The 17,460-nt window shown below is 54.0% G+C and overlaps 2 protein-coding genes across 4 annotated transcripts; both read left to right on the forward strand.

The window, feature by feature from the left end:
* On the forward strand, positions 439-3,542 carry FAM110D (family with sequence similarity 110 member D). Of its 3 annotated transcripts, none has more exons than XM_021093425.1 (3): positions 439-707; positions 1,547-1,728; positions 2,332-3,542. In XM_021093425.1, exons 2-3 carry the CDS (start codon positions 1,715-1,717, stop codon positions 3,236-3,238), a joined length of 921 nt encoding a protein of 306 aa, XP_020949084.1. In that variant the 5' UTR covers positions 439-707; positions 1,547-1,714; the 3' UTR covers positions 3,239-3,542.
* On the forward strand, positions 9,938-12,382 carry ZNF593 (zinc finger protein 593). Its single transcript, XM_021095611.1, has 3 exons — positions 9,938-10,279; positions 10,514-10,576; positions 10,660-12,382. The coding sequence occupies exons 1-3, from the start codon at positions 10,080-10,082 to the stop codon at positions 10,799-10,801; spliced, it is 405 nt and encodes a 134-aa protein (XP_020951270.1). The 5' UTR covers positions 9,938-10,079; the 3' UTR covers positions 10,802-12,382.

Genomic DNA, 17,460 nt, shown 5'->3' on the forward strand with positions numbered 1-17,460 from the left:
AGCAAACTTGACACCATCCACACACCTGGACAAGGCAGGTCTAAACCTGTTACAAAAGGAAAACAGCATGGTTAACTAGAACCCTGCCCTGCCTTCCCATCAGAACTAAGAGGATCTGCCAAGACCCAGCAGAGGGGGTTGACCCCATATAAATAGCATGTCCCCCACCCCCCAAGACCTGTGGAGGAAGTATGGGAATCAAGAGACTTTGTTTGGGGTGCTGGCTGTGCCCAAAGCTCACTGTGCCTCTCTGTGCAAATCACTTAACTTGCCAGGGCCTGTTGATTATCTGGAACATGAAGGAGCTGGACGTGGTCCAAAGGTCCTCCGCAGCACTGAGACTGTGACCAGGAAGGAGTTAACAGAGGCCAGGCTCCAGGTCAGGAAGGCAAGGGTTAATCCAAGGGGGGTGGAGGCTCTCTCTGCTTTTCCTGTGGAGAGTGAGGTTTGGCTGCCACCAAAGTTACTTCCAGTCGCTGCTGTCCCTCCTGCCCTCAGTCTAGACCTGCCTTGGGGACCCTGACATTCAGCCTCCCCATGCAGAGGTGAGTGTTTCCTAAGCCCAGAGCTGGGGTGGGAGGGCTCCCAGGCACCCAAGGGCAAGGAGGCTGGCACCAAGCCAGTGAGCACAATCCCCCAGCCTGCATCTGCATCCAGAGCCAAAGTTTGGGCCAAGTTTGGATCACTAACCCCAGTCCTATGAGAAGGTGGGCAAAGGGGTGGAGGGCACAAGATGTCTGCCAGGCGTCTAGGGGTGGAACGTCTGTGGTTGGGCACCAAGGCACCCCAGCAGGCAGAGAAGAGGCAGTGGACAGCAAACTATTTTGGTCCCTGTATTTAGGAACTTTTTATAGCCTCCTGCTTAGGGCTGGGAAGAGGACCGGACAGGAGAGTACCCATGAGGTCAGACCAGCACAGTGCCCTCCTGGGACCTTGGAATCTGACCTAGGCCAGGTTGAGTCCTTGGGAGGCAGGGAGGAGGGCACTTTTAGGCTCTCCTTGCTGCTTGGATTCCCAGTCCCCAGCTACTTATGGGCTGACTTGCTAGAAACTCAATGGGTGTGTGTGTGAGTGGGTGTGTGTGCGTGCATGCGTGTGCATACACAGGTTGCACTGGGGTGAGTGGGTTGGCAGAGTCTCTGCCCCCATGACCCTCACATGAGGTCCCTTCCCCCCATCTCTGGCAAGTTCTGTCCCTTTATTGCCTGGGGACTTGAGGTCTCCTTAGCCCCCAGAACTGATGTGTCCCTCTCAGCTGAATGGAGGATGGGAGGACCAAGGGGAGCAGGGGTTGGGTGGAGTGTGCTGAGCCACGTGGGTGGCCCATTCTGTTACTGCCAAGGGAACTGTCAGCTCTTGATTTACAACCCCTCCTGGTCCTCCTTCCCCAGCAGAAGGGAGGTGGAGGAGAAGGGTCAGGGGGTCTCAGGATGAGAGACCCTGAGGGCAGATTTCTGGGAGTACAAGTTATTAGGAAGAATTAGTGGAAGGAAATTTTTAGTGAGGTAAGGGTCTCATTTCTAATGGAAATTGCTTGGTTTTATAGCAGCAGGAATAGAAGTGAAACGTAGAGGCAAGTTCTGATGGGCAAGTGAGAGATTCATTCTGAACTAGTTCTGGACTGCAAAGCAAGAGATCTGGGTTGCAGCCCTGGGCCCCAGCTCTCAGACCTGAACAAACCCCTCCTCTCTGGGCCAATTTTCTCTTCTATGAAATGGAAATGCAGAGGTAAACAAGTTGATGTTTACAGCTGGGCATTCTGGAATCCCCTTGGCAGCGGCACAGAATGGGTGGCAGGTAGCTAGCTGATGTGACGTGGTGACCACTTCCCTTTCCTCTGATGGCCCCGCTGGGCCTGGGTAGGGCAGTTGGCTGCAATTACTGGAGGCTGCTACCCTGTGGTTATATCTCTGACCTCTGTGCTTGGGGGTGGGATGGGTGGGTCCTACTGGAGCCAGCGTGTGGCTGGGAAGCCTCCTGTCTTGGACTCAAAGTTGCTAGGTTGGGAAGAGGTATTTTTTCCGGTTGAGGCCACTTTCGGGAATTGGGCCGGGACCAACCCCATTTCCTTTCCCAAGTGTCCTACTTGCTGATGCCTGCTTGGCATGGCCCTGTAGCCAGAACGGGGCACTCTCAAAGGGGTATGTGTTTCTGGGTGGCCAGGGAGCCCCTGCCCATTGTCTTTGAGGGGCACAGCACCAGCCCAGCCGAATTGGAATGGGGGAGGGGTGGCTAGCTGGTCCTATTCCCAGGAATGCCTGCAGGAGAGGGACAGGGACATCTCTCACTCCCCCCACCTCCCCACCCCTAACCGTTACTCTTTCCCCGAAGGCCCCAGGGGGCCCCAGCCAACTGCTCTCAGCTCCTCAACCATCTGCCTACTTCCAGCGGCTTATGGGGCACTGTCCTGCCCAGCTCGTCTAAGATGCTCCTGGCCTCTCCCTCCACCCCGGCCAGGGGACGGACCCCTAGCGCCGTGGAGAGGCTGGAGGCCGACAAAGCCAAGTATGTCAAGACGCACCAAGTGATAGCTCGTCGCCAGGAGCCAGCTCTGCGTGGAGCTCCCGGGCCACTCACCCCGCACCCCTGCAACGAGCTGGGGCCCCCTCCATCGCCCAGGACGCCCAGGTCCGCCCGCCGGGGCAGTGGCAGGCGGCTGCCAAGGCCTGATTCCCTCATCTTCTACCGCCAGAAGCGGGACTGCAAGGCTTCGGTGAACAAAGAGAACGCCAAGGGCCAGGGGCTAGTGCGTCGCCTCTTCCTGGGCAGCCCCCGAGACGTCGCCTCAAGCAGCCCAGGCTCAACCGAGAGACCTGCGGCCCCTGGGGGTTGGGTTGCGCCCCAAGAAGCCCCGGAAACTGCGGGAAAGCGAGCGTTGTGCCCCACGTGCTCGCTGCCCTTGTCGGAGAAGGAGCGCTTCTTCAATTACTGCGGCCTGGAGCGCGCGCTCGTGGAAGTGCTGGGCGCTGAGCGCTTCTCTCCGCAGAGCTGGGGCGCCGATGCCAGCCCCCAGCCCGGAACGTCGCCACTGCCTGGCTCCGGGGACACCAGCGACTGGACGTCCAGTGACGGCGGCGCAGATCGCCGGGACTGTGCTGAGGGCGGCGGCTCGGAGGCGGCGGACTCCACGCGGGACGGGCGCCCCCAGGTGTCGGTGGTGGAGCGCAACGCGCGCGTCATCCAGTGGCTCTACGGCTGCCAGCGCGCCCGCGGCCCGCCACGCGAGTCCGAGGTGTGAGTGCCACCGCTCGCGAGCGAGCTCTCGTGGAGTCTGAGTTCCAGGGAAGGGCAAGGGGCACAGGCAGAGACGCCCTGCCTCTGACGCGCTAGGTTCTTTTGGGCAAGCCCTCCCCTCTGGATCTCGGTTTCCCCTTGTGAACCTTGGAAGGATGGGACAAAATGATCCCCGAGAGCCCTTTCCAGTGCAGACGGCAGAGTGGGAGGGGGCTGGCCTCATGGCCCCTGTAGAGGCCAGTCTGGGGAGTGAAGACTGGAGTGGGAGATCAGAGAACCTGCTGAATAAAGTCAAAATGTTATCCAAACGGGAGGCCTGATTAGAGAGAGACTCGCGTGGGTTTTGGAGTATGGGTTCCAGGCTGTGTGACCCTGAGCAAGCACTCAACCTCTTGGCACTGCAGCTAAACCACTCCGTGATCAATGTATTTCTGAAATGGTCATAAAGTGCTTAGCAAAGTTCCCAGCACACAGGAAGTGCTCAATAGAGAAAGCTGCTAGGACTACACTACCGAATTAGTACTAAAGTGATTTTGATCATATACACCACCGATCCTCCAGGTGGGTCCAAACTACAGCTGGGGACCAGGAATAGTGCGTTTGCTAAGTTTTGAGGTGGAATCTGCTCCAGAAATTTGGGGTTCATCAGCCCCTGAAAGTCCCCCATTCCTGGACCTTTGCTGCCAATTTGGTTTTTGTATGATTGGGGCTGCACCTGCAGCATGTGGAATTTCTGGGACCAGGTATCCAACCCACACCAAGGCATCAACCCAAGCCACAGCAGTGACAACGCTGGATCCTTAACTACTGAGCCACCAGGGAGCTTCTTTGCTGCCCATTTTGGTTACTAGATATGAAGGGCTGAGGTGTGGAGGATCCACAACTGAGGACAATAGAGGACCTTTCCGACCAATATTTTGAAGCCTCACATCCTGTCCCTGTCTTCCTTTTCCTCAAAGACAAACAAGGTCACCTGTTTTTCTCACACGTTCACACCTCTAAATCTTTGTTCTTGCTCCTCCTCCTTTTCCCTGGGTTGCTTCCCCCTTTCTCTCCACTTATCCTAAGATTACATATATGCATCCTCTGTCAGGAATTCTGGATTTCCCAGAAGGCCTCATCTCCTCTGAGCCCTGGAGCACAGTCTTATTTTTGTTCCTCAACTTCTCACCTTGTATGGGACCCACGGGTAGTCTGTGTTCTCTTCTTAGTCACTCACTGACTGTCCCCTAGTCCAGGGATAACAGCACCTAGCAGGGCTACAGGAAACGTTTGTCAAGTTAGAAGGGGCTGGACAAAGCTGCGGGGCCTGTCCCCTAGGGTTTCCCAGATTCCTGGAAACTTGTACCCTAAATCTATCCTGACACCTGGGATGTCTCTGGTCATTTTCCCACCACGTTTGTGGAGGAAGAAGGGGGGCACCACTCTAGCTGGACCCCGCTCTGAGGTTGCCCACCCGAAAGCAGCCTTCCCCGTCTGGACAAAAAGCACGCGGTCACACGGGGTGTCAGGCCAGGATTTTTATCACCGAAGGGGAGGAGCGGGCGCTCAGTGCAGCCGGCTGGCTGGCTGGCCGGCTAGTCACCCTTGGGCGCAGCTTTCACCCTCATCTCGGCCAGTTTGTGGGTGAGGAAGCCCCACTTGAAACCGGCTGCAGGGTCGCCTTCCCGCGGCTCGGGACGCTCTGCGGCCTCGTCTCCGGCTTCAGGGTCGGGATCCGGGGCGGGCTCTGCGCCGCGCAGCATGGACACCGCCGCCGCCTGCTGCTGCTGCCACCTGCTGGCGACCGCGTCCCAGAACCCGGGCCCGCGCGGCTGAATCGCCGCTGCTGCGGGCGAGGCGGGCTGCGGGGCCAGCGGGCTGCGGGAGAGGGGCGGGGTCAGGGGCTGGCCGAGAGGCCCTGGGGAGGACAAAGGGCAGGAGGCGGGGTCAAGGGGCCTGTAGGGGGACCCCTGGAACCCGAGTGAAGTCCGGGGCTGAGGGGCCCGGGAGGCCGGGGGCGGGTCAGGGCCTGGAGGCAAGGGTAGGATTCAGAGGCACTGGGAAAGGGGGCTGGGGTGGGACCGGGTCAGGGGATTAGGTGAGTGGTAGGGATCGGGATCTCTGGAGAGAGAGCCTGGGGCAGGGGGTTAGGGAAGGTACTGGGGGAGCAGGGCGAGGCCAGAAGAGGGCAGCCAGAGGCGCCGGGTCTGGGAAGCTGGAGGAGGAGCCCTGAGAGAGGGACGGGCCGGAGGATACGGATGGACAGTGGGACCGGGACCGGAGGGTTAGATCCGGAGGAGAGGCGGGGTCAGACTCTGGAGACGTCTGTCCGGAAAGACAGGGGTGGAGCCCTGGGGAAAGAGGCCAGGCGGCGACTGGCTTCTGATTCTGGGAGAGAGGTAAAGAGGGTCCAGAAACATGAGAGACACCAGGAAGAAGGACGGGTGGAGCGATGCCGAGGGAAGGAGAAAGGCCTAGATCAGAGGCTTAGGGGAGAAGGCGACTAGGAAGGTAGCCGGGCGGTGCGGGGAAGGGCGACCCAGGAGCACTGATGAGGCTTGAGGCGGGAGCCTGCGTCTGAGGAGGTCTTGGAGAGCTGGGAGGGAGAAGGGATGTGTGTCGAGGGAGAAAAGGAACCCTGAGGCAGGGGAGATGGGTGGGGCAGGGGGCCCCTAGGGGAGAGAGGAATAGGGGATGTCAAAAGGGAGTGTGATTGGGCTGGAGGAAAGGGCGGGGACGGAGTGTGTGCCAGAATAGATTCAGGAGGAAGGCAGGACCCTGGGTCGACCCCCCACGCCCTCAGCAGCAAAGGCTTGCTGCCACAGTGGCTCCTGAGCTATTAGCCTCAAGTCCTCAGGGAGCTCACTGAAAATATAGAGCCCAGGCCTCAGCCAACACCTGCTGAAACAGAATCTTTGAAGGAGGGTCTCAGAATTGTCACAGGTTCTAGGAGAAGAAGAGGGTTTAAGCCAATATTTGGGAACCACTGATCTGAACCACCTTCCGTTCCAAACATCTAGAGCTTCTCTCCTGGGTTCCCTGATTCATTGGGGAGATGACCCCTCCCACGTGGATGGGGAGAGAGCGCATAATACCTTCTAGCATCTCAGTCCCAACAGCTGGCAAATTCCTCCCAGCTAACCTAATCTCCCAGATATGCTGATTGGTCCTCTGGCTGACTAGAGAAATAGAAACAGCGGGAGGCTGGCCGTCTCTAGTCCCCCAGGGTCAAAAAGACAAACAGACCCAAAGGAAAAGACATGTAAGAAGGGGGACCCCAGACCAGACAGACCCCCCCCAACACACACAAACACACACACACATACTGGTCAGCACAGGGCTCTGGTGGCAGCAGCTTGTCCTCATCTTCTTTGTTAAACAGAGATGACATTGTCAGCCAACCTTTCATCCCAACCCCCTGAACCTGGGGGGAGGGGCCAGGAGTCAGGGAGGGGCCCCAGTGCCACCTCCCAGGACTCCAGAGCAGTTTCTGCCAGGCTTCCCAGAGCTGAGGTGGAAGAAAGGAGAACTCACCCGGCGGGCCAGCTGTGACATGGGATTGAAGTCCTCTTCATTTGGTTCTGCCATCTCAGACTCCACTGACGCTGGGGTCTCCCTCTGGGACACAAGACCCCCCACCCAGCATGAGATAGGCCCCAGAGGAATGGAATTCCCATCCCCCCTGCTAGCCCGGTACACACAGACCAGGCACCCAAACCCCACAGAACGAAGCACACACCTAAACCCTTCACACCTTCCAAAAATGCATACAGGTGTACCCCTACGCAAAGCTACCAGTCACTCACGTGACCTGTAGAGTAAATCCCTGCAGACACATACCTGCCCACCCACAGACACATCCCATTCTCACCCCAAAACATGAAGGCAAGGGCCTGCAAGCCGATATAGACACACACCTGTGCCTGAGCATGCCTCCGCATGGCTACACCTCTTCGCCTGTACATGCATATATGCACTGTGAGGCACCGACACAAGGACACTTCCACAGTTATACCATTCACACCTGTGTACTCACAACTGCAGACAGCTGCACAGAGGCCCACCCACAGCACCAAAAACTGCTCCACCCATCCCCAGACCCCAAGACACAGATATGCACTCACATAGACTGTACAGCCATAATACCTGCAAATGCCTGTATGCCTCCATAGACTTCTGCCCCAAATGTAAACACCTGAAAATACCTGTACCCAGCTGACACCTGCACATACACTTTAATGGAACTCCACCCAGACGCCAACCCTAAGACTGACCTGCAGATCTTCTACACAGGGCCAGCCCCAGACACCAACCTGTCTAGATGTACACTTAGTCACACTCACATCCACACACACCAGATGACCCCAGAACTAGTTCCTGCCTCTGCCATATGTATTTGAGCAATTGCCACTTATCACAGCCTCCAGAGGTAAGACTGTTTTGGAGCCTTTTCAATTTTTCTTTTTCTTTTTATGGCGGCATATGGAAGTTCCCAGGCTAGGGGTCAAATGGGAGCTGAAGCTGCCGGCCTATGCCACAGCCACAGCAACACAGGATCCGAGCCGAGACTTTGACCTACACCACAGCTCGAGGCAACACCAGATCCTTAACCCATTGAGCAAGGCCAGGGATCAAACCCACGTCCCCATGGATACCAGTCAGGTTCTTAACCCGCTGAACCACAAGGGGAACTCTGAATTTTTTTTTTTTTAATGCCGAGACAAACATGGTCGAAGTATGGTTCTGACCTGATGCTGCCACAGTGACCCGCGGTGTAATAACACCACTTCCCCCAGTTCCTGTACTGTGGGCTCGCTTCCTCTCAAGGCAGGTCATCCCGCTTCTGCTCAGTGCTGCCCATTAGAAAGTTGTGTCAAGCTGAGTGTATCCATGTGGCAGCCCGTAGGTTCCAAAAGGATCCATTCCATGTGGTAGCCTTTGAGATCTTTGTAGACAGCGACCACTCTGCCCCTCAAATCTCCCTCGGTTTTCTGGAGTGTCCTGGCTTTCTGACACTGCACTATGCTGCATCATCCCTGAATTGCTAGTGGCTCCTGCACAAATCTCACTCTCCCAGAGCCTGTCCCTTGCCCTTCTTTGCACCTTTCACTCATGCTGCCCCTCTGCCCGTGCCCCATCTAGCACACAGGACAATACCCACCTCCTCTGCCAGGTCCTCCTCAGATTCGCCACTCAGGGTCTGTAGCACTTTGGATTTGTAGGTCTTCCAAAAGGCCTGGTTCATGGCTGCAGGGGAAGCGGGCCTGGCACCCAGGCACGGGAAGGTGGTGGCTCAGTGGGTACCCAGTGGGTCTGGCTCCAGGAACTTGGTGAGGCTGAGAACCTGTCCCAGGGATCAGGTGACCTCATTAAAGATGCACCAGCCTCCCCAGATGGCACAGTGCCCAGCAGATGAACCTGATCCAAAGGAGTCCGTGATGAGAGCCAGATTCTGCCACCTCACCCCTTGTCTTAGCCCATATTGGCCAGGAATGATGAAAACTTCTCTCTCCACAGAAGCCTCCTTCCTGGGCCTAGGAGTTCTTGAATTTGATCATTTGGAATGGCTCCAGAAAAGTCCTCTTCCATTCATGAAGTCCATTTACAAAGTCCTTGGGCTCAGGACCCACTGTGGTGCCCCGATGACTGCAGCCCTACAAGCTGCGCCCTTAATAGGGCCCTGCCCTATACCTACACTCAGCCTCTGTGAACCGGAATGGGAGGTCCCAAGGCCCATGGTCAGTGCCCTGGGCTTACATTTCACTGCTTTGTCTGGGCTGGAAAATGATTCCTCTCCCCAGGGATGCACGTGCCTCTCTCCCTGTTTCCTGGCTACAGGTTCCAAAGAACTGGAGCCCCTGAATTATTGCTGAGTTCCTCTGGTCAACCTGGAAGGCACCAGGTTCTGATGCGAGGGGAAAGGCTCTCTGGCTCTATTCCCACTCTGAGTACACAACACCTAGGTTGTACCTCTCTCTGCCTTTGATGCCAGGCCAAGCATCAAAAGATGAGAAAGTAGTCAAAGATGAGAGGTCCTTCTGTGAGGACCTCCTTTCCTTGTGAGAGGATCTGACCCCTCTTAAGACTAACAGGATGCCTTCCATGAGAACACGGGTTCAAGCCCTGGCCTCGCTCATTGGGTTAAGGATCCTGCATTGCCGTGAGCTGTGGTGTAAGTCACAGACTCAGCTCAGATCCCGCATGGCTGTGGCTCTGGCATAGGCCGGCAGCTACTGCTCCAATTAGACCCCTCGCCTGGGAACCTCCATATGCCGTGGGTGCGGCCGTAAACACACACACACACAACTCACAGGATAGGAAAAACCGGGGACAGGTGAGAAGTGCCGAGGCTTTCTCAGGAACCTGAGATGTCTCAGCAAGTCCTGCGAGGGCCGCGATCCCAAACGTATTCATTTTCATTCATTTATTAATTCATTAACATCACATTGTTCAGTGCTTCCAGGGAGATGTAGCATGCCCCCCCACCCCCATCCCAACGCGGAGTCTAAGATCTGGGAGCCTGGAAGAGGTGATGGGGCCAGAGGACGGCACTGAGATAGGATGGGCCAGGCGGGGCGGGTAGGGCAGCGGACCACCCTGAAGCCCCCAGGGCACGCACCACCCGCCCCTCCAGCGACCTAAGAGGACGCGCTTCCCGGAGCCCCGCCCCGAGTTCGGTCACTGACGTCGAGGGCCTCCTGAGGGCGCTCAAGGGCGCTGCTCGCGCGAGTGACGTCATCAGAGGCGGTCCGCCGGAGCCTGCTCAGTCCCCGGCGTCACATGGCGTCACTGCACAGTCCGGAAGTGCCCACACGTGTCCTCCCAACTCGGCTCTAGGCCCGTTGGTCCCGCTGTTACCAGCAATGGGTCGCTCTCGCCGAACCGGCGCACACCGAGCGCACTCCCTGGCCCGCCAGATGAAGGCGAAGCGGCGGCGGCCGGACCTCGATGAGATTCACCGCGAGCTGCGGCCCCAGGTTGCCACAAGGACCCGACCAGACCCCGGCGCCGAGCCCGACCCCGACCTGCCAGGGGGCGGCCTGCATCGCTGTCTGGCCTGCGCGTGAGTCCCGGCCGGCTGCGGCCTGAGGAGGAGAAGGGTCGGCCTTTCGGGCTGGGGGTGTTGAGATCCGGGCCCTAGGGAACGCAGGGTTTTCTTTCCTGGGATTCATGGGTCTGCTGGCCTCCCATCCCTTCAAGCCTGGAGCCTAGCATCGGGAAATGAGCTAGGGTCAGGGAGATAGGTGTACCTGAGAGGCATCACCTTCTCACTTCTCCTTACCCCCCATCCCTACAGGAGATACTTCATCGATTCTGCCAACCTGAAGACCCACTTCCGATCCAAAGACCACAAGAAAAGGTATAAGAAGAGAATTAATGGATGGGTGTCGGGCAGGCGGGACTCGAATCTGGTCAGCTCTCAGTTCCTGTTCTTTTTCCCAGGTTGAAGCAGCTGAGTGTGGAGCCCTACAGTCAGGAAGAGGCAGAGAGGGCAGCGGGTATGGGTTCCTATGTACCTCCCCAGCGGCTGGCAGTGCCCACAGAAGTATCCACTGATGTCCCTGAGATGGACACATCTACTTGACAGATCCTGAGAATTCAAGGCAGAAGAGTTGCCCATGGACAGTGATGCAAGGGCCAGTCTGGGAGAGACTGTACCAGTCTGTTTTGGCCCGGGGTTTGGGGAGTGGATGGCCTCTTCCCAGTGCCCTCCCTCCCAATAAAATAACTGGATAAAGGGGGCTTGCCCCTGACTCTAACCCCCAGGCCACTACTCCAAACTCATGTCCTGTAAGTTTCTCTACTACTCCTGTGCATGGGACCCAGGCTGCTTGGGCTTTATCCACCTTTGGTACCTGTATCCTTACCTTCCCTCTGGGATCCTGGCATCTGAGCCGAAACCCCCCATTGGAGCCTAGGTGTGTGGGCTGGGTAAGATCAGGTTTATAACAACCCTGCTTCTAATGAGGGCAGGGAGTGATCCCCAGAAAAGAAGTAGGCTCCCAAGATTATAGCTGTCGCTGAGTTACATACCCCCCCAGGGCCCAGGTGGAGGCTGCCCGCTTCATCATGGGGCCTGTGGCGGCCGTCGCTGCCCCACCATCTTCCAGACTGCATAGCAAGAGCCGCCCAGCCCGAGGACAGCCAGCAGTGCAGCCACAATCCCAGCCAGTGGACTCCGGGGCTCTGCCTTCAGCTCCCCGGCTATCTGCATCTGGAAATGCACAGAGGGTCCGCCTGAGGGGTCATTTGAGACCTCTGGGAAGGTGGGGGGTGGAAAGGGGCTGAGTTAGGGGAAGGAGATATGGATGCCACTGCTGCCCCAGGGAGATTCCACCCCAATCCCTCTCGCTTCATTGCCCATCTAGGCCCCGGCTGCTCAGGCGGCAGGGAACGTGACAGCCTGGCTGCCGGGTGTCAACCCAGCCATGGTAGGGGGAGTAAGGGGTCGATGGCAGAAGCCATTGGTTAAGGGTACGTACCTGTAGCACTCGAAAGTAGCCAGGGGTCAGGCGTGGAAATCGCATGGTGGGTGCTGCTAGTGTCGCTGGTGTCCTGTGGGGCGGAAGCGGGAATGAAGACCAGTGGCGTTTGTGGTACCAAGAAGCGGAAATCAGGGCGCAGGGTTTCCTGACCTCTCATACGCAAGAGAGCCATGCCCTCAGAGGATGCTCACCAGTGCCTGCCTTCCCAGGTCTGGCAGGGGGCGGAGCAGCTAGACCTTTAAATCTGTCCCTTCCCCCGCCTGCCCGCCCTGCCAGCCTTAGGAACAGCTGTCAGGAGAGATCAGCATCAGGCCTGAGCAGCACCTCCCCCAGCCACACGGGCAGTCCAGGCTGGGCAGGCAGGAGAGGTCTTGCCTGGGAGTATAGGGAAGTTTCAGACTGGGACCAGGTACGGGAGGGCCTCCCCAGCCCTGGCCTTGGCCCAGTCCCTGCTTTAGTCGATTGGATGTCACCAATCAGCTCTCAGCAGAGGCGGGATTGGGTGCCGTATTAGTACCCCCTTCCAACTGGAGTAGGCCTTTTTCACTTGGTTTCTCTTAATCAACCACACCTATGCTGGGGGAGGGCACATTGCACCCCTTTCCCTTGGAGGAGTCCCTGTAGGGACTTCCCAATCTTAGCTTGGGCACAATAATAAAAGATCTGCATCTACTGATAAAGAAAGCTGTCCAAATCGTGCTTTAAAAAAATAGTAGCTGACGGCTGGGCATTATTCTAAGTACTTTACGGGTATTATTTCATTTCACATTGATTATCTCATTAAAATGGGGGAAGCATTTTTGCAGAATAGCATGTAGAGATTCTGCATATAGAAAGAATGGAAGAGAAATGCAACTCAAAACTTCAATGAGGTACTACCTCACACGGGTCAGAATGGCCATCATTAGTAAGTCTACAAATAAAAATGCTGGAGAGGGTGTGGAGAAAAAGGGAACCCTCCTATATTGGTGGGAGTGTAAGTTGGTACAACCACTATGGAAAACAGTATGGAGATTCTTAGAAAACTAAATATAGAACTGTATGATCAGCAATCCCACTCCTGGGCATCTATCTGGAAAAACTATAATTCAAAGAGAGATGCACCCCTATGTTCATAGCAGCACTCTTCATAACACCCAAGACATGGAGATAATCCATTCATCTGTCAATGAGCATTTAGATTAAGATGTGCAGGGAGTTCCCACTGCAGTCGAAATGAATCCAGCTAGGGACCATGAGGATGCCTGTTCAATCCCTGGCCTCGCTTAGTGGGTTAAGGATCCAGCATTGCCATGAGCTGTGGTGTAGGTCGAAGACGAGGGTCCCATCCCAAGTGGCTATGGTGTAGTCTGTCAGCTACAGCTCTGATTCAACCCCTAGCCTGGGAACTTCCATATGCTGCGGGTGTAGCCCTAAAAACCAAAAAAATTTAAAAAATGAATGAAATAGTGCCATTTACTGTAACATGGATGGACCTAGAGATACCATATAATATCACTTCTATGCGGAATCCAAAATATGGCAGAAATGAACCTGTCTACAAAACAGAAACGGACTCACAAAGAACAGACTTCTGGTTGCTAAAGGGAGAGGGAATGGGATGGACTGGGAGTTTGGGGTTAGTAGATGCAAACTACTGCATTTAGAATGGATAAACAAAGTCCTACTGTATAGCCCAGGGAATTATATCCAATCTCATGGGATAGATCATGATGGAAAATAATATACAAAAAAGCATGTACATAGGAGTTCTCATTGTGATTCAGCATGTTAAGAACCTGACAGTGTCCACGAGGATTCGGGTTTGATCCCTAGCCTCGGGTTCAGTGGGTTAAGGATCTAGCATTGCCCTAAGCTGTGGTGTAGGTCAAAGATGCTGTTCAGATCTTATGTGGCTGTGGCTGTGGTGTAGACCTGCAGCTCCCATTCAGCCCCTAACCCAGCAACTCCAATATGCTACAGGTGAGGCCATAAAAAAAAAGAATATATATATATATATATATATATATATGTATGACTGAAACACTTTGCTGTATAGCAGAAATTGGCACAACATTGTAAATCAACTATAGGTTGTTTTTTTTTTTTAACAGAGTCTTTTTTTTCCTTTTCTTTTTTTCTTTTTTTTTTTTTTTTTTTGGTCTTTTTAGGGCCGCATCCATGGCATATGGAGGTTCCCAGACTAGGGGTCTAATCGGAGCTCTAGCTCTACATCACAGCCACAGCAACATGGGATCCGAGCCACGTCTGCAACCTACACCACAGCTCACGGCAATGCCGGATCATTAACCCACTGAGCAAGGCCAGGGATCGAACCCGCAACCTCATGGTTCCTAGTCGGATTCGTTAACCACTGAGCCACGATGGGAACTCCAGGTCTTCTTTTTTTTTTTTTTTTTTTTTTAAGGAGTTCCCACTGTGGTGCCATGGGTTAAGAATCCAACTGCAGCAGCTCAGGTTGCTGTGGAGGCACCGGTTCAATCCCCGGCCCCTGGTGCAGTGGGTTAAAGGATTCAGCGTTGCCACAGCTGTGGCATAGTTTGCAGCTGCAGTTCAGATTCAATCCCTGGCCTGGGAACTTCAATATGCTGCTGCTGTAGGCATTAAAAAAAAAAAAAAAAGAATGGAAGAACACTCAAAAAACTTAAATGGCCCACTCTAGGTGACAGGATGGGGCCATGCAGGGGAAAGGGCTTGTCCTCCTTCCACTTAATGACCTGCTGTTACCTTTAAAATGTTTACAGCACATACGTCTGAAGACCTTTTATAAACTTATAAAACCACCTTCAAAATAGAAGCTGCCATTTACTGTACTTCTAACTGCCCAGCCCCACCAGCTGCTGGGGGCCCAGAGGAAAGGCACTGGTGTGGTTGTCAGGCCCTAGATCTGAGTACAAGTGGCGAGTTCTCGTTCCTTTCTTCTACCGGACTGTGAGTTCAGGGACAGTAGAGGCTGGCTGGCTTCTCACCTCTCTATTTTGTGCCAGCTCAGGGTGGGTGTTTGATGAAATCTAGATGGTGGAGATAGGTCTATGTTTATTGGGCTTCCCCAGAGTTCCACAGGGAGCCTAGTGGAGGAGGAGGCGGCAAAAAAGGGGAGGAAGCGGGAGTTCCCTTTGTGCCTCAGAAGGTTATGAACCTGACTAGTATCCATGAGGATGTGAGTTTGATCCCTGGCCTCGCGAACTGCGGTGTAAGTTGAAGACACAGCTCAGATCTGGCATTGCTAGATTCCTAGCCTGGGAACTTCCCTATGCCGCAGACCTTATTTATGAAAAGCATAAATAAAAAATAAAGGAGGAGGAAGCAGCATGGAGGTGTGTTGGACAGACGAATGGGGCAGACTGTGAAGCTGTGAGGCCAAGGACAAAGCCAGAGAGGTGAAAGCTGAGTTGCAAATTTGGCATCTACTGGTTCACAAATGAGTCCCCTTGAAGGAAGCCACCAACGATCTAGACTCAGGTTTGATGCCACATGTGAGGATGGGATGGGTCCGCTGAGCCACTCAAGCTCCAGGGAATTCAGTTGGTATGTGAAATTGTTAAATGATAGCAACACACACACACACACACATGTGCACATGCTACACAGACATCTGTGAGCCAAATTCGGACTTTGGGTCTCTGGATGACAGTCAAGTTCATGACAATCTTTGGAGGCCAGGTATTGAGGCACTGGTAGACATTAGGTGACACAGAGGGAGCAGACTTCCGGGCCCCTCCCCATAGAATTAAAGCAATAATAACTCAGATTTACCTCATGTTACAGATTTCAAAATACTTAAAGGACATCCTCACAGAGCTAAGATCTGGTTATCCCCCTTTTAGAGAGGAAGAAACAGGGTCCGAGAGGTGCAAGGGGTGGGCTCAGACACAGAGCGAGTGGAATTGATTCCATCTGATTCCAAAGTCCTGGGAGGCCCCTGGCCTGGGGCGATGATGCTGACAACTGCAGACACTTAGTATCCAGACATTGTTCTAAGAGGAAGGCTCTTAACCTGGACTTCCCAATTCAGAGGGTCTATAAACTTGGATGGCAAAAAAAGTGACGTATTTTCACTAACTTCTAAACAAAATTTACCATTTCCTTCTATATGGATTGAAGTATTAGCCTTCGGTGTGGCTTCATCACCAGTAGAAACCACAGATATTTTCATGACAAATTGTAGTTATTGCATGCCTCTCAAAATACTACTTATGCTCATAACTATTTCAAAATGGTGACAGTTATTAATACACTGCTAAATCACACTCTGTTTCAGACACTCCTGTGACATAGCTGCCATTGATTGTGCCCAGTAGAGGATCAGTGACCAAATGGTGAATCCACCTGCTCTGACATTGGTGACCCTGGCTTCTTCATTACTCCCTTGCATTCTTTATCTGTAGTTGTTTGCTGGTCAATAAGTGTGAGGAATTGAGTAAAAGACCAGCACCCACAGTTCAGTGTTATTCACGCTGAGCAACAACACAATAATATCGTTAGAAAAGGAAAATTTAACTTGCCAGTCTTGTTACTTAATGCTGATAAATAGCTATTACTATATAATACATTTGGATTTTTAATATGTTTTGGCAGTACGTGTCCTCTTTGTAATCTTTGGCATTTTGCTTTATGCTTTTATTTATTTGGAGGTTGGGTTTGTTGTTTATTTTTTTTCTTTTTATGGCTGTCGCTGCAGCATATGGAAGTTCCCAGGCTAGGGTCGAATCAGAGCTGCAGCTTCTGGCCTAGGCCACAGCAATGGCAACACCAGATCCAAGCCGCATCTGTGACATACCCTGGAGCTCACGGCAACACCAGATCCTTAACCCAGGGAGTGAGGCCAGGGATCAGACACTTTATTGTAGCCTTAACCCAGTGAACCATGAGGGAAACTCCACTGCTTTATGCTTTTTTTTTTTTTGTTGTTGTTGTTGTTTGTTTTGGTTTGGTTTTTTTTTTTTTTTTTTTTTTTTTTGTATTTTCTAGGGCCGCATCCACGGCATATGGAGGTTCCCAGGCTAGGGGTCAAATTGGAGCTACAGCTGCCAGCCTACATCACAGCCACAGCAACTCAGGATCTGAGCCACATCTGCGACCTCCACCACGGCTCATGGCAAAGCCGGATCCTTAACCCACTGAATGAGGCCAGGGATTGAACCCCCAACCTCATGGTTCCTAGTCGGATTACGTTAAACACTGAGCCACGATGGGAGCTCCTGCTCTACACTTTTAAAAGCATCATTGCAAAAAAGGATCAGGGTTTTCATCATGCTGCCGAAAGTGTCCGTGTGCAAAAAAAAAAAGGGCTAAAAACCAGTTCTGAAGGTTTTAGAGCTATTCACACAGGCACTCTGCACAGCACCTCTCCCAAATAGGAACTATTACATCCACTCAGGGAAACTGATGCCTGGTGTGTAGGCTTAGCCCTTCATCACACAGCTAACAAGCTCAGAGCTGGGATTTGCACCCAGGCTCTGGCTCCCGAAAATCTGTGCTTTGCTGCTGTGCTCACTGCTCACTTTTTGGCCCCTTTTGGAGGACGCTGCCAGGTGAGGCCATTTGGGGGCAGGGATCCTCTTGAGATCAGCTGGGTCACACACCAGAGGCACACCCTGGCCCTGGCAGCCCAGCTGCCCTAGGATGCCTGAAGGGCGGGGCAGAAGGTGAACAGGCAGGAGGCCAATGGCTGTCGCAACGCCTCACCTGGTGAGCTCTGAGGGCCCAGGTATGCTGGTGGCCCCGCCCCCGGCCCGGCCCGGCCCGGCCCAGCCCG

This window comes from Sus scrofa, chromosome 6 (genome assembly GCF_000003025.6).
Source record: "Sus scrofa isolate TJ Tabasco breed Duroc chromosome 6, Sscrofa11.1, whole genome shotgun sequence".
Lineage (NCBI taxonomy): Eukaryota > Metazoa > Chordata > Mammalia > Artiodactyla > Suidae > Sus > Sus scrofa.